Source organism: Rattus rattus, chromosome 1 (genome assembly GCF_011064425.1).
Source record: "Rattus rattus isolate New Zealand chromosome 1, Rrattus_CSIRO_v1, whole genome shotgun sequence".
Taxonomy (NCBI): Eukaryota; Metazoa; Chordata; class Mammalia; order Rodentia; family Muridae; genus Rattus; species Rattus rattus.
In genome coordinates, this window is record NC_046154.1 from 9,674,509 (window position 1) to 9,694,340 (window position 19,832).

A 19,832-nucleotide genomic window follows, 5' to 3' on the forward strand; every position below is an offset into this window, starting at 1 on the left:
GAGCAATCGCTTGAAGTGGCTGACTAGAGCTAGACAAGACGTCCTTGCTCACTGGAGAGCACCAGGTTACACATGGCACCTCTTCCCCCAAGACACGGAACTCAGCGCCCTTCCCTGTGAACCCAGACAGGAGTTTTAGTTCCTTGCTTACAAAGACTGCATGAGGAAAATCCCAGCTTAACCAGCAAGTCCAACAGACCCTGTCCAAAGGGGTCAGGGGTCACAACATCTGTACACCGTCCCTGACCCACTGGTGTTCTCTCGAGATACCACAGAGCCTGTCTAACCAGCAGACAGTCCTAGGGTGAAGGATCCCAGGAGCCTAAAACAGAAACAGAAAAGGCTCGTTAGTGGGTAGTAAGTTACAGTCAGGTTCAGGTCCTTGGTTAGCAACAGGGCCGTAGTGGTGTTACTTTATCTTAACACTGGCGTTCCGAGAAATGTTAGTATTGGGGATAACTGGGCAAGGAACGTATGGGAACGTATCTGTGGTCTTTGCTACAGATATGTAAATAAAAGCATTAAAATGTGCACACACACACACAATATACATATATACATATATATATATATAAAGGCCCCATAGCTTTGGCTTGGGAGAAGACCCCAACGTGACGCGAGTTCACACTTAGTCTCCTCACTTAGACCTTCCTGTTGGCTTATTTAATCCGTACGAGATAGACATTGGCCTCTCAGTGAGAGAAAGTTGGGTGGGTCATAGCTGGACCCAGCCAAGAGCTCTGATCTCGCCCAGGCACTGATGTCCCGTCGAAGAACGCCACTTCGGCAAAAAGTGGGTTTAGGTAGCACACGGTCCTCATGAGAGCCTGGGAGAATCAGCCAGGGTTTTACCTTCTGGCTGAGGCTCGCGCACGCATATGGCCGTGCGCTCCTTCTGTGGGGAGGGACCAGTGACCGCCAAAGTGCCTTCCCTTTCCTGCAGCCACGCGGGTAAATAGACCAGTTGAGAGACTTGCAAAGGCTCACACCTAGGAGCACATCCCATGTGAATAGAAGCTGGTAAGAAACGGTGGCGGGAACACGGGGTAGCTAGCGTTTGGCTGGGTCAGAGCCCAGTAATGGTGGGGGAGGAGTGGATCTTCTTAACATCTTCAAGAACCGACAGGTCTGCACTTAGGGGAAAGGTGTGGGTCCCAGTTCTCCTCAACAGAGGTGTGGATGGGAGAGAGTACACAAGGCTGGGAGGAGTCGGTGCCTCTGTCAGACTGTCATCGGAGCACAGGGTGGAAGCAAGCCAGAGCCTGAGCTAGGCTCCTTGAAATGTCGTCCCAACTAGCATCCAGGACATCTTGAGAGAGAGATGTAACCGCCGGGCCTCGCCCAGACCTGTGGGGTCAGGAACTCTAGTAGAGCTCAGCGGTCTCTTAAGTCCTCTGAGAATGGGAGCCGCCGGTGTCAGTCCTTTTCCTACTGAGATAATAAAGTCTAGTGCCTCCTCGGTACCCAGGGTGCAGCAGGTTCAAGGCATCCCAAAGGTACCAGGACCCGAGAATGCTCGAGTCCCCTTCACGAAGTGTTTGAACAGAGCCTATGCACGTCTTCCAGTGTATTCCATCTCCTTACTGTCGTTTGCCGCATCTAATACGAGGTAAAAGCTGTGTCGGTCAGTGTGCCGTATCTGTAGGGAATGATGAGCAGAAATCCATACACATTCAGTGCGCTCGATTGGTGGGATTGGAGTGTGGTAGCTTCTAACACACGGCAAGCACTGAATCACTGATGGACAGCCCCGAGCAACAAGATCTCACTGAGTAGCCCTGGCTGGCCTGAAACTTGCTATGTAGACAAGGCTGGCCTCAAAGTCATAGAGATCTGCCTTTACTCAGCCTCCTGAGTTCTGGGATTAAAGGCGTGGACCACCAGGCCTTTTAAATTTTGAAATGTAATGTTGATAAGTTACCTAGTCTGGCTTTGAACTCTCGATCCTCTTGCCTCAGCCTCGTAGGTAGCTGTGATTACAGGCCTGCTTTCTGTTTTGTTTTCATCTGTGTGCGTTTATGTGCTTTGGCGTGGAGCCAGAGCTCTCGACAAGGGGCATCCTCCTCACCCCCTCCTCTTCATTTACCTCGAACCCAGACTGGGAGCCTAACTAATTCAGCTGGTCCACTTTGCCCCAGAGATCCCGTCTCCGCCTCCCAAGAGGACGCTTCTAGACAGGTTCCCACATCTGCCCTGACTTTTCATGGTGATCAGAAACCCCAAGTTCCCATGCTTGTAGGGTAAGTGCTTCACGGACTGAGCCGCCTCCCCCATCCCCGCCACCTTCATCAAAAAATACTTCCCATCCTTCAGATGAACCCATGGATACGGAGGACATGGGCACAGAGAACTCTGTTAGAGACTGGATGATCTGTGAAGAATAGGTGTTTATTTGCCTCACGATTCGGAGGCTGGGTATCTTCATGAAGTGCTTCTTGGAGTAGCTTATCAATATATGTCTTAGGGTTTTATTGCTGTGAACAGACACCATGACCGATGCAAGTCTTATAAGGACAACATTTAATTGGGGCTGGCTTACAGGTTCAGAGGTTCAGTCCATTATCATCAATGCGGGATCATGGCAGCATCCAGGCAGGCATGGTGCAGGACGAGCTGAGTTCTACATCTTCACCCAAAGGAAGCCAGGAACAGTATGAGCATCCTCAGGCAGCTAGGAGGAGGGTCTCCAAGCCCACCCCCACAGTGACACACTTCCTCCAACAAGGCCACACCTTCTAATAGTGCCACTCCCTGGGCCAAGCTTATGCAAACCATCACGATACATAAGTACTCACTGCATAGCCGGGGCAGCCCTCGGTCTTTACCAGTCAGAAGAGTCTGTGTCTCCCCAGTCTGGGCCTGGCTGGAGGGACGGGCAGGTGAACGCCCTTAGCATAGCATATCCAGCTATGCTCCACGGGAAACTGGAGGCTGTCTCAGATGGATGTAACCAGGTCTCAGGGCTTTACAGGGTTCTGTGACTTTGTCTCCTGAGGAGTGGCTCATCTTGGCTGCTGGGTCAACAGTGCTTGAGGAAAGTGCAGGAATACGAAGGAGCAGCTGTGGCGGTGGAGGTTTAGAATTAAGCTACATTGTATCGAATTAAGCTACATTGTGTCGGTTGGGGCTGTGGAGGTTTAGAATTAAGCTACATTGTGTCGGTGAGGTAACCTAATGCAGGCCCACAGGTGAATGGAGGTGACGCAGAGCACTGCACTGCCCTGCAGGAAGGAAGCAGGAGCCTTCGCAATGTCCCAAGGATAGTGGGGCGGCTGCTTCGAGCCGAGCTTTAACCCAAGGGTGGATCTGTCTTTAGCTGACCCTGACAGAGGGATGAGTTTCCGGTACTGTTTGAGTTCCTGGGATCCAAACTCTCAAGGCCCCTCAGGTAATCCCCCACCCTCCCTTCATCTCAGACAGTATCGGTTCCAAGTTACTCCCGTGGGCAATACTCAGATGAAATCCTCCAAGATGGCTGTATTAATCCAAGATGGCTGTATCAACTAGGAGGGCAGGGGTGGGACTGGGGGTCCCAGCTCACATGAGTACGCCACATTTGTCTCTGTTCATGGTATTTATGGAGGTGACCTCGGGATTGGGAAAAGGTCTCCCTCCTGCATTTTGGTTTCATAAAGTAAAATGAATTTGACAGAAAGTTAATATTTAAAGTTTCAGAGGAAGAAGTATGTCTTTCACGGCACTTGAAGCCTGTGCCTGTCTTTCTCTAATACTTCCTTCCTGGGGCGTTTGGGTGGCCAGAGCGAGGAGCCATCCACGCGTGCTGCTGTTTGTAAAGTAAAGCAGCAGGCACAGTACCTGCCTCCTGCATTGGTGAAGAACTGGGGCTGGGAGTGGTGACAGCCCTGCCTGTTGTCTCTGCCTTTGTTCTTTCTTGCACGCGAGCCGCCCCACTCACCTGTCTGGGGTTACTGTTGGGGTGTCAGGGAACAACGGCTGACCTACCCACACTTTCCAAATTTTTCTATGACCCGGATGGTTGTGTTCTGAATGGAGCTGTGCCTTTCAAAATTTGGAGGAGAAAATGTGCCATAACTGCCTTTAGCAAGGTCCTGATGACCGTGCTTCACCTTGAGAAGCTGATGTCGAGAGAACCCTTCCTTAGGCCATAGTATATTCTGAGCATGGCCATGCACGAACAGATTCCCACTGGAGAGCTGAGAGTTAGGGGTACTGCAGGTTTATCCGTGCTGTGCAGTTAGCCCGACGGGACAGCAGGGTTCCGAGCTGCCCACGGCCCCAACTTACCCCCTCCTCTCTGGCCCACCCCTCCTGTGATCCTTGCACGTCTTGCCTCAGTCAGTCCCTTAGTTTCTGGCTTGCGTATCTGGTTTTTCTCTAAACACTGGCCAGACTTCCGGGTCACATCTCAGCTGTGTGCCCACCCACTGTTCAGTGTGTCACACACACACACTGGCTGCCTCATTTGCACACTCTCATTGGGTTCCAGCGGCAAGAGAACCCTTCTGCTTTCCTCAGCGCTGCTGGCACCCCCAGCACCACGTTTACCAAAACCCGTGGCGTTGACATAGGCACCGATGACGTTCGGAATGATCTGGGGTCCTCTTATTCCTGTGGCGTAATCCTGACTCTTCCCAAGAGTGTGCTTGCACACAGGTGGGGTACGGACTGGTATAAACTCATGTTTTCCCGGCTCCTGCAGCAATGGCCTGTTGCTTTGCTTGGGTGGGGCTGAACTCGTACGTGTCACTGACTGAAGAGAATTCAACGCTGTAAGCACTCTTACACCCTCCTGCCTCCTTTCTTGAAATCCTCCCCCCACTAGCTTATAGCCACTTCTGGTGTCTGCCCTGAGTGGTGGTGGTGTAGGTGTGGGTGGTGTCGGGGGTGATCTGTCAGATCCCCTCAGGGTCTCTGTGGGCAATTCCACAAACAGACAGTGAAGCAGGAACCCAGAGTTGAGGTTTTTGACACAAAGGGATTTTTTTTTTCTGGTCCTTGTGGGCTTCTGTAAGTCAGCGTTACATTCTGGTGTGCAGAGGCAGCCTGCATGCCGTGCCATGCCGTGCGGTGGAGACTGGCCCGCCGTAGTCCCTCACTTGGCAGAGCTGCTGACAGTCTTTTGGACACAGGACTCACAAGCTGGCATAGGCCACAGGTCAAATGCTTTTCCTCTAGAGCGCAGTCTCACGCCTCCCGCTCTGCCCTAGATAACCAGTTCAGGATGTCCATCCTGGAGCGGCTGGAGCAGATGGAGAGGAGGATGGCCGAGATGACCGGCTCCCAGCAGCACAAGCAGGCGAGCAGCGGAGGCGGTGGCAGCGGCGGGAGCAGCAGCGGGAGCGGCTCCGGAGGGGGCCAGGCCCAGGTAGGCCCTGGCATAGGTGGCTGCAGCTTGGGTTTGCTCAGGGTTTCATCTGTGCACGAGGCACCTGGTCCCGGTGTTCCCCCCACTGCTGCCCCTGATGTCACTCATCGATGTTGATAAAGTGTCCAGGGCCTTGCTTCATGGTGCCCGTGCTCGGTTTGTATGAGAGGCCTGGGTGCAGACTGTTAAACTCACAAGCCCAGTTTGCAGATGTCCCTCCTGGTCTCAGATCCCACCGGGTTCCCTGGCAGTTGGAAGGATCCGCCAAGGGGTGGGTGAGGCCACATCTGCAGGAACTCCGGATTAAACCTCCCCTTCCTTCTCTGTATCCCGGGCCTGTCTTGAGAAACGAGAGCGTAATCCAATCCAGCAACCCTTAAGCCTTTTATAGACACCTCCTCTCCCCCGCTCAGAAAATGGTCCAAGGGCTGCTGTCCATTGAGACACGGCATCATGTCGATCACCTCTCCCGACGCATTTCCTTTTCTTTTTAAATCCTACTTTCTTCATTTTTTTTGTTGTGTGTACGTGACCCTTGTAGGGGTCAGCAGCAGGGAGCCCGTTCTCTCCTAACACCTTGGTTCTGGGAATTGGACTCGGGCTGTCAGGCGTGGCGGCAGGCACTGTTATCCACTGAGCCATTAGTCCAGCAGCCCCACGTGCACTTCCTTCATAGGCTGCACAAAGAATGTGTCACATGGCCACACAACAGGGAGATGGCCAAGTTCTGCTGCTTCTAAACTACTGTTCCCGAAGCTTCTGTGGACATCCCACCCAAGAACTTTATCTTGAGAAAGTCTGAGGATGAACTTTCTCCAAACACCCGAGATAGAAGACCCAGTGCTATTTCTTGCCTCAGTTGCTGAGTTTTTCCCTGCCTAAAAGCCACAAGGAAGCCCCCTTCCTTTTCTTCACTGTGAAGAATGGTTTCCTGTGCAGAACTCTTTCTCTCTCCTTCCACATCCCTCCTTCTGTTTTGTTTTGTTTTGTTTTGTTTTTTTCTTGAGTCAGGGTCTCCACATAGCCCTGGCTGGCCCGGAACTCACTGTGTAGACTATGGTGGCCTTGAACTCTTTTTGGAGATCGGCCACCTCTGCCTCTTCAGGGCTAGAGTCGAAGTTGTGTATCACCAGCATGCCTGGAAGAATTTCCTCTCTCGTTTGTTTGTTTGGAAACCTTGAAAATATGAAACTCTAGCAATATTTTAATTCACTTTTTATGTTACGCTCATGGACGGTTTACCTCTGTGTACGCATGCAGTACCTGAGGAGACCAGCAGAGGGCATCGTATCTCCATGGAACTAGAATTACACACGGCTGGGAGCTGGGCATTGACCCCTGCAAGAGCAGCCAGTGCCCTTCACTGCAGAGCCATCTCTCCAGCACCCGTGTTTTTAATACTAATAACAGATGGAACGAAAGCATTCAAAAGAAGTCTCGGATTTTCTCCCATGTCTCCCATCTTCAGAAATCGGTGGTAGAGAAACAGCTGCTATTGAGGCTAGCCTAGAACGCAAGGGATCTACCTGCCTCTACCTCCCACACACTGGTATTAAAGGCCTGCACCACTATATCCAGCTCAAGGTAGACTTTCACCCGATACTAAGTTTTTAAAGCAAGCCATCCTTATATCGACCCGAGGGCCAAGTGGTCGGTCCCCATGAAATCCTTTTTACCTACAAACCCTGCATAAAGGGGACACTTGAGCACATCTCAAGCTCAGCCGTAGGCAGCTGGCCCTCTGCGATCCCATCCAACGTCAGCCACAACTACCGTGAAGTATTCTCGCTGACTTAAATTGTCCCTCCAATAAATGATGGTGTCTACTGCGTACGACGGAGACTGGGCCTCGCGTGTTTAGCTGGAAACGTTCCCTGCTTAGTCACTGGCTGACGATTTCCGCGTCTCTCTAAACGTGTCTGTTTGGCGCATACAGAACAGGCTTGCTGCCCGGGTCAAGGTCAGTCCGCCGCACATCGGGACGGCTCAGCCATCTCCTCTGGAATGTTTTGACAGCTCTGGTGAAGATGACCCTGCATAGAAAATAGACTGCCTTTTTAATTCTTGGGAAAAAATTTTTTCTTTTAAGATTTAAAAATAAAGAGCACTGAGAAGCAGTGTTATTCCTGTTCTAGTTGGATTATGTGGAACGTATTGCCAGGAAAAAAAATAGGCATTTACAATGACACCAAAGGTTGGAATTAGGCTAGATGTGCCACTTGGCTAAGGGTGCATTGAACAGAAGACCTGTACCCAGGACTCAGCTCGTTGGGGTTTCCAGCTTTGATTTTTATCCCTTTTCCGTTGCCGCTGCCCTGCAAGGAAGTCATGTGGCCAAGGCTGATGAGCTTAGGTTCCGAGGGCCCTTACGATTAGTAACCCTTGGGGCATCTCTCAGGCTTCCCAGTGCACCCCTCTTCACTTTGTAAGAACGTAAGAAAAACGAGGGCTGGAGAGACGGTGCCCCGGCCGCTCCTGCAGAGGACTTGGGTTTGGATCTCAGCGTTCACAGGGCAGCCCACAACCTGTAGCTCCAGTTCTTTGGGCCTCTGCGGACAATGGGCACAACGATGCAGACAGAACACGGCAGAACATACAGAACACGGCAGAACATACGCTTCTTTTTGAGAAGTAAAGAAGAAAAGAAAAGGCTTTGGATACTTTTTAAGCACTTTTGTTTTGAAAAGGAAAATCCACACCGAGGCAGCACCACATCCCTTGGTTTTAGAAGAAGCAGGAGGCAGCTGTGGGCGTGGCCCCGATGGGAGCAGCTTGCTGCCCGAGGTGGCTGCTGCCCGAGGTGGCTGCTGCCCGAGGTGGCTGCTGCCCGAGGTGGCTGCTGCCCTCCGCCGGCTGGAGGGTTTTCAGTAGTGTTGACTCCCCTGAGACAGCAGTGTGTCACAGTCACTGTAGCTACCACGAGGATGGCAGGTCACCTGTGCCCCACTTAACACAATGCTGTTTCGCTGGCTCCCCCTCCCCCAACCCCCCACTGCTGCTGCTTCTTCTGCTGCTGCTGCTGCTTCTCCTCCTTCTCTCAACTTAAACAGAATCCTTTTTCAAATGCAACATTTTGGCGAAACAGAAGTTACACATATATCAAATTCATTGTTACCCACGTGAAGCTACAGTTTCTTAGATCCAAGTATGATGACATTGTCTCCCCATCCCCGCCCCGTCCTCCCTCTGGAGCCTCCCACCTTATCCACTTATTTTCTTTCAATTCTGTGGCCTCTTTTTTTTTTTGTTGTCTTTACATGCATAGTGTACATGTACATACATGTATGCATGCATACATATATCATACATACATACTCCTAACACCTGCTCAGTTTATATAATGTTAGTTGCTCTCAGGGCTGACTGTGTAACCAGTCACCGTGCTCCGTCCTGAGGGGACCCATTTCCCCAGCTCTCACCATTCAGAAGTTGCCTGTGGTTCTTCGTGTAAGGTTGAGACCTCTGGCCTGTCTATTGTATTTCTTTTAAAATTTTCTTGTTTTATTAGGGGGGCCGGCAAGTTGGGTCTGCAGATAGGATACTGCTCTTAGAGACAGACCCAGTTTCAGTCCCCAGTACCTGTTGTTGTAAAATATAAAAAATAAAAAAGTATTATTGTCTTTTACCCCGCTTAGGTCCAGCACCGCGATGCCCCAAGATATCTGCTGGATATCTTAAGTCTCGGTCAGCAAAGCCTCTCACCCGCTTTGCTCCATCCCATATCACACTGCCGAAGGCCTCCCTGTGAGCCATCAGCGATCTCTCTACCTATCTAGTACCCAAGGCAGAAACTCATCCCAACTCGGTGGTGGCCCAGACCAGCCGCCCCACACTCCATTACGCTTGAATCTACACATGAAAGACCACACAACACCATAACCTTTGGCCCAATTGATAAGATATAATTGCCCACCTAAACATACAAAGCCCAGTACCATCCATGCCTTAAGAACATTAATAACAACCTGTAAATACACAGAGCGGAATCTTAACATCACCTGCCATGGCTTCTCTCCCTCTCCTGTCTCTTCCTTTCTTCCTTCCAGTCTCCTCCTCTTCCTCCAAACTTCTCTCCCACCCATCCTTCCATCTCATCCAGTGACCGGCCTCCTTCTATCCTGTACCTGCCCCTCACCTGTACTTTACAAATTCAATGGAAAGGTGGTTCTGGTGAAGTCACCTGAGTCCTGAGTCCATGACTAGGCAGCTGTCCTTGGGGCAGTGGAATTAGCATCAAAATACAGATAACTCCAGGGCAAACTATAACATTTCCCCCTTTTTGTCCAGGTAAAAGGCCTTCTCATATATATATATATATATATATATATATATATATATATATATATATATATATATTGAGTACAATTATTACCATTCTACACTTTATAAAGCATATAAGCATATGATATACTCAATACCCAGTCCATCACTATATCAGTTAAACAGAACATTTAGTTATCCATCCCAGCTTAAGAAAGGCTTACAGTCTATATTATGTCTTGGCTAGCTTGTATACTACCAGTGGTGGCCTGTGCAACTCTGCTCCAGAGAACCCAGCTTTGAGTTCTAGCCCTCTCAGGCATACGCCTGTACCATGAGCACGTCCATAATTAATACATGCGTAATTAAAAATAAAATGGAAACTGCATGCAGAGGGCAGCTTACCAAGTGGGTTCCAGGGATCAAACTGGGATCCTCACGCTCCGCAGCAGGTGGCTTCGCCCTCGAAACCGGAGCCGTCTGGTTCTTAAGGCTCCTTTGTCTTCACCATTGACATGTTTTCCACTGACTGTTGATTGCCACTTGTCTCGCTTGCGTGGAGGAGGGCCTGTGGCCCCCGGATATAACGCGTACTTTCTCATGACGCAGTGTGCATCCGGCGCCGGGACCCTGGGGAGCTGCTTTGAGAGCCGTGTGGTTGTCGTCTGTGAGAAGATGATGAACAGAACCTGCTGGGCCAAGTCCAAGCATCTGATCCATTCGAAGACGTTCCGTGGAATGACCCTCTTACACCTGGCTGCCGCCCAGGGCTACGCCACCCTGATCCAGACCCTCATCAAGTGGCGGTAAGGCCCGGCGGAGCAAAGGCTTCAGCCATCCCACTTCTCCGTTCCCCGCTGGTGGCTAGGAATCCTCTCGCTCAGTGTCAGGGCTTTTTCTCTGGACAGGCCCCAGGAGATTTGTGTGGTCTCGTGCCCTAGACTCCCAAGTGAGACGTGCGACGTTAGACCTTCTCCTTCCTTCAGGCTTCTGTCAAATGGAGTCCAAACTGTCTTCAGAGTCTAGAATCCTATTTCCTCGCACCGGGGAGGCTGGGTGCCCAGTCTGGTTTCACTTTCGTGGGTTCTGTGTTGTCCTGGTGTTTCCCTTTGCCACGGGCTAACGTGTGATGACCTCTGTGCTATCCCCAACAGCACAAAGCACGCAGACAGCATTGATTTGGAACTGGAAGTCGATCCTCTCAACGTGGACCACTTCTCCTGCACTCCCCTGGTAAGGAAAGGCTTGTTAACTGGGCAGTGGTGGTATACACCTTTAATCCCAGCACTCGGGAGGCAGAGGCAGGCAGATCTCTGTGAATCCAAGGCCAGCCTGGTCTACAGAGCAAATTCCAGGACCGCCAGGGTTACACAGAGAAACCTTTTCTGTCTTTGAATGAATGAATGAATGAATGAATGAATGAATGAATGAATGAGAGAGAGATGGCTTGTCTAGTCGTCTAAACTCTCTAAACCGACACAGGAACTCCAGACCCCAGTGGGATCTGAGAATGTCATTTAAAAGATGAGACTCAAACCAGAGTTTGGTGGTGGTACAACTTCTAACATAAGCTTTCAGGAGAGGCAATCAGAAGGTTCACACTTTCAAGGCCACCCTTGGCTACACAGTTCAAGGCCAGCCTAGGCTGTTAGTGAGACCCTTTCTGAAGATAATACAAAGGTGACGTTCTGATCTAATGTAGGAAAGTGAATTTATAAACCCTGGGGGAGCGTCAGACATGCACACCATTACTTCTCCTTGGAATCGGACAGTCGTTAGAGGAGATCGGAATGGCGCCGTTTATCCAGCGGCCCCACTGAGAGTGCCAACGGGGACTAGTGTTTCCCCTGCTAGCAACAGCAAAAGTGACACCCGTGTTCGGCCTCCCGTTGAGTTCCCCTACCTGTCTTCCTGGCTTTCAGATGTGGGCCTGTGCGCTAGGGCACTTGGAGGCAGCTGTGGTACTGTACAAGTGGGACCGCCGGGCCATCTCCATCCCCGACTCTCTGGGACGGCTGCCTTTGGGAATCGCCAGGTCGAGGGGCCACGTGAAGTTAGCAGAGTGTCTGGAGCACCTGCAGAGAGACGAGCAGGCCCAGCTGGGACAGACCTCCCGGATCCACTGCGCCCCGAGCGAAGAGCCAAGCACAGACAGCTGGATGGCCCAGTGGCCGAGGGAGGCCGTGAGCTCTCCGGAAATACCCAAGGGGGTCACCGTCATCGCGAGCACCAATCCAGGTACAGATTCACGAGGCTGTCATCTCGGAACTTGCCCGGCTCCCCCATTGGCTGTCTGCAGCTTCCCTTAGGATAGGAAACTCGAGTACGTTTAAGGGTTGGTGGGAGGGGGCTCATACGTTGCTTCTGATTCTCCTTTAAAAATGGTGCCCCTCCCAATATGGAAACTCTGTACAGGAGTCTTGAGTACAGGGTAGGCTGCTCGGGAAGATTTAGACCTCAGGAACGTACATGCCTTGCGCTCCAGCTTCTCCCTTGTCATCTCCCAGGCGTAAAGTGTTAATTCTGTAGGATTCCTACTTTCGTCACCTGACCTGACTGTCCTTTCTACTGTACTTTTCAGAGCTGAGAAGACCTCGGTCTGAACCCTCTAATTACTACAGCACTGAGGGCCACAAAGATTATCCGGCTCCCAAAAAGCATAAATTGAACCCCGAGTCCTTCCAGGCAAGGCAGGAGAAGCTGCTCTGCACTGCACTGAGCCTGGAGCAGCCAAATATCAGGAAGCAGAGCCCTAGGTCTAAGCAGTCTTCCCCCGAGACAATCAGCCCCAGTGAAGGAGTGAGGGGGTACAGCCGAGAAGCCTCCCCTCCCACTCCAGAGACCGCAGCATCCCAGGCGTCTGCATCTCAGCCCGTAGTAAAGTGGAGTTCCAAAGACCCTTATATTGGTGTGTCTACAGTACAGGTGACTGGAAATCCGAAGGGGACCAGTGTAGTAAAGGACGCGGCACCCTCACAGGTGCGTCCGAGGGAACCAATGAGCGTCCTGATGTTGGCTAACAGAGAGGTGGTGAATACAGAGATGGGGGCCTACCGGGATAGGACAGAGCACGAGGAATGCTCCCAGCCCATGGATGATATTCAGGTAAGACCACTCAGGTAAGCCTGCAGGAGCCGGGGCCTCATAGTGGCCCCAGGACATTATGGTTCAGTTCTGTAGGTCGTGTGGGTTTTACGCCCCCAAACACCTGACCATCCCCATCCCAGGAAGGGTCCGCAATCTGTCTTTGCTCGGGGGACGTTGAGTATCTGCTCCCCTGGGACCCCATTTCCCTTCTGCAAATGGGGCACCATGTGTAGGGCCTGACCACAGGCCCCTAACAAAGCTCTCCCTTCAGTACCAGCCCCTTGAAAACCACACTCTTAAGAAGTGTCCTGCTTCCTCATGTCCAGGATGACGGTCTTTGCTGTTCTCAGTACTGGTCATGATAGAGTCAAGGCCCTAAAAATAGCCAGCAAGGAAGCCTGCAGACAGGATTTGGATTATCTGAGTGACTTTGACCAGCCCGGCCGTCACCTAGCCATGGTGAAGGGCGTCTGCGGCTTGAGGCTCACGGGGCATGCAGTGAAACACCTCCAGGGCTAATAACTGAGTCCTCTGAGGGCGCTAAAGTTGTCACAGACTAAACAAGACGCCAGGCTGTTAGAACTCAGATACACAGAAGCAGTCAAAGGGGGCCTCTGTTTCCAGATTCCTCGTGAGGCGTCCCAAAACAAAAGGAAAGATGCAGAAATCACCTCCCACCTGTCTAAGGGGCGGGGCTGGGGTGGGAAGGCCACGCCCCTGGCAACCGGTCCTGGAGAGGTGTATGTGCTGAGTCATGCCTGAGCATTGCACCCTGGGGGAGCTCTCTGGTTTTCTTCGAAGAACAAGAAGCCTGCAAACAAGCGTAGACCCTGCCTGGTGGATGGCAGACCCTACCACTGGTTTACCGACAGCCGTGTAGCCATGAGGATGCCTGCCTAATTAAATCAAATGCTACTGCTTCAGCTCGACACACGTTAGGCAGACACTGTCCACCGGGCATGGTCCTCGGTCCCTTTTAAATTTTATCTAGAGACACGGTCTCAGCGTGAAAGTAGCCGTGGACGAAGTTAAAGGGACGAGCGAAGCCTGGATCTAGTGAAACTCGAACCGGTAGCCGGCTCTGCTCTGCCTATTAGAGTCTGCCCAGCCCTTGGTGTGGACAATTCCTGGTGGCACCTGTGGTGGTCACTGCCCCGCTTGGCACGATGATACCAGCTGAGGGGGGCGCTGGTTATTTCTGGTTCAGTTTGAAGGTAGAACGCGTGGTGCTGGGGAGGGCACGGCAGCAGGAGCGTGAGGCGCCTGCTTTGTGCAACGCCAGGCGTCAGGAAGCAGCTGCTTGCTGGCGCTCTTCCCTTTCTGCTTACTCAGCCCGCGGGATGACGGTGCCCACTTCAGGGTGGATCTTTCTCTTCTTAGTTAAACCTTTAGGGAACCGCTGTCACGGGTAGTTGTTCACTGAGGAAAATTTATCTTAGACGTCTAAAATAGTTTTGGGGGCAGGTGAGGGGGCCTGGTTTTTTAGATGGTAAAATCCACTTTAGCCAGCCTTAGATAGCTGTCCGACTGTCAGAAACGTCTTAGAACAGCTCCGTTTCCTGCATCAGCTCCCGGTGTCCCAGCTGCACCACCCACCTGAAAGACCCTCAGACAGAGGAGACTCTTGTCCAGTCCTGAGGACACCCACCACCCCACGAACACACGGGACTCAGTCTTGATGTAAAAACAAGAGGTTTACTTTGGGATACCAATGCATTGGTGCTAAACACAGTCCTCACGCAAGAGGGATGTGAAGAGCCTCGAACAACAGAAATGTACAGCTTAAATAGTCATTTAAGATTACACAGTTTTATTAGCTCAGCTATTTCGGTGCCAAGGATAACTAGGCAGATGTTTCTCGTCCTGGAATTCCTGGGATAAGGCCGTAACCACATCAATGCAGCTATTTCAGTACCAAGGACGTCTGACTTGATATATGTTTTCTCATCCTGGGGTTTCCAGGACAAGGACCAAGGATATCTGACTTGGCAGATGTTTCTCTCCTGGAGTTCCTAGGACAAGGCTATAGCTATGTCAGCACAGCTGCATTCAGTACCAAGGACATCTCACTTCTATAGTGGTCAGTTAGCTTCCCAGAGATGTTTCCTGTCTTGTAATTGCCCTGCAGTAAATATGTTCTATACCCTCTGTTCTTATGGTCCGGCAGCTTCCTAGAGAGTGGGTGGGAATGTGCTTTCTGTACTTTCTGGTCTATTGTCTAAGGTCTAGGGGCTAAGCAAGGGCCAGCTTAAAAGATTCTCATTCTTAAGAAGTGGCTGCACTAATATCAAACGGGGATCTTTCACACCCAGATCTGATTTCATTCCCAGAATTTCCCCTTTCTGGAAGCTTCATCTAACTGGGATGTAGTCTTCTATTGTCTTAGTGTTGTTGTGACCAGAATACTCAGTGTAGAATAGGCTAAAGAGTTAATGGCCATGGTAGAGCATGGCAGGGACCCATCGAGCATGCTCAGGGACCAGAACTGGAGCTGTGCCTTCAAAGGCCTGTGCTTAATTAACAGTGTGTACCCTAGACTCTCCTGATACTGTGCTAAAACACTCTGACAGAGTCAACCTAAGGGAGAAAGGTTCATTTGGCAAAGGTTCTAGACACAGGTCAGTGACTGCTTCTCTGTGCTTAGCGTGCCTTCTCTACCGTACACAGACCAGAGACCAGCTCACTCTCAGTAAAGCACCTGTCTCGGGTGCTTCTAGATTCTGTCAAGTCGATGACACTTACTGTCACCCTACTCCCGTCAGCAAGACCCTACTTTCTGAAGGTTTCAGAGCCTCCCTGAGCCAGCGTGCACAGCTTGAACCCATAGCACGGAACTTTCTGAGCTGCCTTTGTGGTAGGAGGGTTCCTCTCAGAGCACACACTCACTGAGACAGATCTGGTGAAAACCTTAAACGGCTGTGGTTTTGATTACCGTTTATTCTTAAGAGGCATGCAAAAAGTTTTAAAAAGGCACCTCCAGTCCTAAATCTTATCTCTGCAAGAGTCCATGTGTGAGGGAGTGCATAAAGTCGTGCCGAGGCAGGGTCTTCTCCCATTGCTGCCCACTTAACGTCGTGAGGCAGGGCCTCTCGGCCACCCAGAATCCTCCTGCTTCGGTCACACTGAGACTGCAGGCCCTTGTCCCCGTGCTCCGCCTTTTTGTGTGTGTGCTGGGGTTAGGCTCATGTTCTCACACTTGCATGCTGCACGGTGCTGCGGCCCAGAACTGGGCCATAGGCCCTCCCCTGAGTGTAGGAGACCCAGAAGCAGGTGGGCGTGGCTGAGCTGAGGTTCAACAGATTGCTGCTCTCCATAGCTCTGGGGTCTCCCAGACAAGCAACAGGGGCAGCGGTCGGACATTGGTGAGGGACAGTGACATTTTAGGGGCTGGTAAGCTCTCGCTTGATGGTGAGAGGTTGATGATCTTGCAGAGGGCCTTAGCTTCTCAGAGCCATGCTGGGTGGGCTCTCCTCTCCAATAACGGGATCCATCACCCTCTTCTAGGCTGTGAGCAGCTGCTCTCACACATGTACCCAAACACACACACACACACACACACACAGAGGCACACAAACACAGGCACACAGGCACAGACACACAAACACAGGTACACATACACACACACAGTTAAATACAGATGTTTAGGGCCGACAGGATGACGTAGCCAATAAAGGTGTTTGCCCTCAGCCTGCTCAACTGAACTTGGTCTCCCAGACCACAAGGAGGGAACACGCTCCTTCCCTTTGTCCCCTGGCCACACGTGTGCAGGCACATAAATAAATGTCATAATATTTTTAAGATCCCGTTTTGCCCGGAAACCACCCCCGCTTTCCCACACCAGGTATGATTTCCATAACTGATTCAGGCTGTCGATAGTAGACAGTAGGCCCGAGACTAAAGTTCTCTAAGATGTGACCAAGGTGTGAGGCCACGCTATGATTAGGAGATAACCAGGTCTCGGGGTGAGTCTCATCCTAACCTAAAATGCTATTTGAATGCATTGTATGGAGCCATACGCCGCCCCGTCTTCCCAACTTACCCGCCTCACCTCCATGTCCCTTACAAGGTCAGGGGGGCAGAAAACAGAGTCAGGGTTGGCTTCTGCTGTTTTGTTTTTCCCCAGCTCACGTTCCATGGCCTTGTGTTTGCAGGTGAACATGATGACCCTGGCGGAGCACATTATCGAGGCCACACCGGACAGAATCAAGCAGGAGACCTTCGTGCCCTTGGAATCAGCCTCGGAGAGATCAGATCCGGCCACCATTAGCAGTACGATGAGCTGGCTGGCCAGTTACCTAGCTGATGCTGACCGTCTGCCCAGCGCTGCCCACATCAGGTTGGCAAGATTGGGGTTTGGGGATCCTCGGACCAGGGTAAAGGACTGGCTTTAACTGGAGGCAGGGAGGCCAAGAGTGAAGGGAAACTTTCCCAAGGAGAACACAGGGCAGTGTTCCACTTCCAGACCCTGCTTCTGCCCTCTCCCCGTCTGTTGCTTTCTCCCTCATCGGTGTTTATAAGGTGCCGTGGTTAGGAGCACTGACTGATCTTCCAGAGGGCCTCAGTTCAAGTCCCAGCAACCACGTGGTGCCCCACAACCATCTGTAATGAGATCCAATGCCCTCTTCTGGCACGTAGGTGTACATGCAGATAGAGCACTCATTCATAAAATGAAGACGTCTTTTAAAAAACAAAACGAAACGAAACTGATGCTATCTCAGGATGACCAAGCCAGCTCGTTCAGTCAGTAGCTTTTCTCCAGGGCAGGAGTGAGGATTCAAAGGAAAAACAGGACAGCTAGACAACACCGTAGCATGACCCCAGCCAGTGCTGACGCTGAAGCCGGTTCATTCTTTTCCAGTCTGCTTTTACGCCACTTTAAGTACAGACAAAATTATAAGATCAGGTCTGGGTCAAGGAACAAGCAAGGCAATGAACAAAGTCCTGGAAACCCCTTTCCAGGGGCTCATCCGGATGAGCAAGACAAAAGGGGCTGCCACACAGGCCTCACCTGAGCCTGCTCTGAATCTGCACCAACTCAAATGTAAATGTTCCTGCTAAGGTCCAGTTTCCTGAGTCCTGGCCCGAAGTCAGGTTCCCCCCTTGAACTCTCTTCTTTTGTGCTGGCCAAATTCCCGCCAAGGGTCTAGAAGCAGGCGGCCCCAAAATGCTCTCCACATCAGGATATGCCCATCCTGGCTAAAGTTTCCTAGAGGCAAGGTAGTGTCCCTAGTGGGCTTAGTATTTTACAGGGTGCTAAACTGGTAATGGGTGCTTAGTAGGAACTTCCCCAAGGTGCAGCCAAGGTGTCACCCACAGAGTGGAGGCATCTCGCCGGCCCAGGTAGCTTCCGGTGGATCCTGTCTTGTCTTACCAATAATTACTGGGGCGCTGGTGAATGGATGGGGAAGGTGGCTGTGAATCGTCTTCTCTTTCTCCCCTTAGGAGTGCATACACTGAGCCCATGACTCCGTCCTCTAACGCCAGCCTGAGCCCCACGGGCTCTCCAGTCAGCGAGGTGGCTTTCGAGAAACCCAGCCTCCCGTCGGCGGCTGACTGGTCGGAGTTCCTGAGCGCGTCCGCCAGCGAGAAGGTGGAGAGTGAGCTCGCTCAGCTCACACTGTCGGACCACGAGCAGCGAGAACTCTACGAGGCTGCCAGGCTCGTCCAGACGGCCTTCCGGAAGTACAAGGTAAAGGAGGGGCGTCCGCGGCCCCGGCTCCTTCTGCCTGCGGTTTGCGGTTTGATAAAACGCCTCTCGGGAGATGTTACGTTGCGTTATTTTTATAATGACTCTCCGGAGCTTTAGGCTGCCCCGAGCCCCTGGGAACTCAGCCATCATCTTAGACATAAGCTTTTCTTGGGGTAGGGGTGAGGCAGGGTGGGAATCGTTTGCTTCTACACGTCCCTAATGGAGTTCATCACTGTCAGGAGGGGTTAGAAAGTAGTTGGACTGTTTAGGAAAGGCTGAGGAGAGCCTGAATGATCAGTAGTGCAATACCTAATTCGTTGAAACTACCTCTTAAATGCTTGGTTTTAGTCCTAACATCCAAATATGGTTTGACTTTTAAGAGCAAACACAGTGAGAGATTTGTGCTGAAATTTCATTTGTTTTAATTTATAGTGATCGTTGTCAACATGGTTCAGTAAGCCCGGGTTTTTATTTCTTGGGCAGGCACATGACATGAGTAAAGGGTTTAACTTGTTGTAGGTTAACAATTTATTTATATATATATATATATGTGTGTGTGTGTGTGTGTGTGTGTATGTATATGTATGTATGTATATATGTATATATACATATATATTGATATGTATGTGTGTGTGTGTGTCTATATATATATATATGTGTATATATATATGTATATATTTGAGGGGGTCAGATTCCCTGGAACTGGAGTTGCAGACGGTTGTGAGCCACCATGTGGTTGCTGGGATTTGAACTCGGGACCTCTGAAGGGCAGCCAGTGCTCTTAACCACCGAGCCATCCTTCCAGCCTCCATGTGTTGACAATTCTTATGTTTATATGGCATGAGTTAAACAGTTTGCATGGTGACAGTTCTCAGGTCAGCTGACTGACCTCCCTCGCTTCACCTTCCAGGGCAGACCCCTGCGGGAACAGCAGGAAGTGGCTGCAGCCGTCATCCAGCGCTGTTACAGGAAGTACAAGCAGGTAAACCTGGCCGTGTGTCTCAGAAGGGAAGGACGGCTGTCCAAGCCGCCCTGGCTCAGAGGAAGATGCCGCTAAGCAGTTTGGCTAAAAAGCACCACCTCCGACTCCTGATAGCAAAGACCTAACTAGAATTGCTGCAGTTAAGAACCCTAGGGAAAGAGAACAGCAGCCTGCCTCTGAGCTTTAGCCAACAGGGGCAAGAATAACAGGCAGGCCTGTCTCATGGAGGCCTTGCTGCCAGCCTGTGGGGTAGCTGGACTCCTGGGGGGTGGGGTGCCAGTCTTCCAGAGCACCGTAGCCTCAGAGCCACTCTAAGCAATTTTATTGCCATTCACGGAGGAAGAAGCAGGCTAGATAAAGTTAAACAGATGTTAGAGTTTATAGATATCAAGGTCGTTATAAAATACTGAAACTTCCTCATTCAGTTTAGACTCATTGTTAAACCTCGGTCCTTTTGCTGGAAATAG

At 51.1% G+C, this 19,832-nt stretch overlaps 1 protein-coding gene across 1 annotated transcript in view; it reads left to right on the plus strand.

The window, feature by feature from the left end:
* Camta1 (calmodulin binding transcription activator 1) overlaps window positions 1-19,832 on the plus strand; it is an 828,009-nt gene that overhangs the window by 789,677 nt on the left and 18,500 nt on the right. The window contains 8 exon segments of the mRNA XM_032890958.1: window positions 5,190-5,347; window positions 10,217-10,413; window positions 10,762-10,840; window positions 11,530-11,845; window positions 12,189-12,712; window positions 16,846-17,030; window positions 18,137-18,383; window positions 19,294-19,365. Of these exon segments, the coding sequence (XP_032746849.1) occupies window positions 5,190-5,347; window positions 10,217-10,413; window positions 10,762-10,840; window positions 11,530-11,845; window positions 12,189-12,712; window positions 16,846-17,030; window positions 18,137-18,383; window positions 19,294-19,365 (1,778 nt within the window).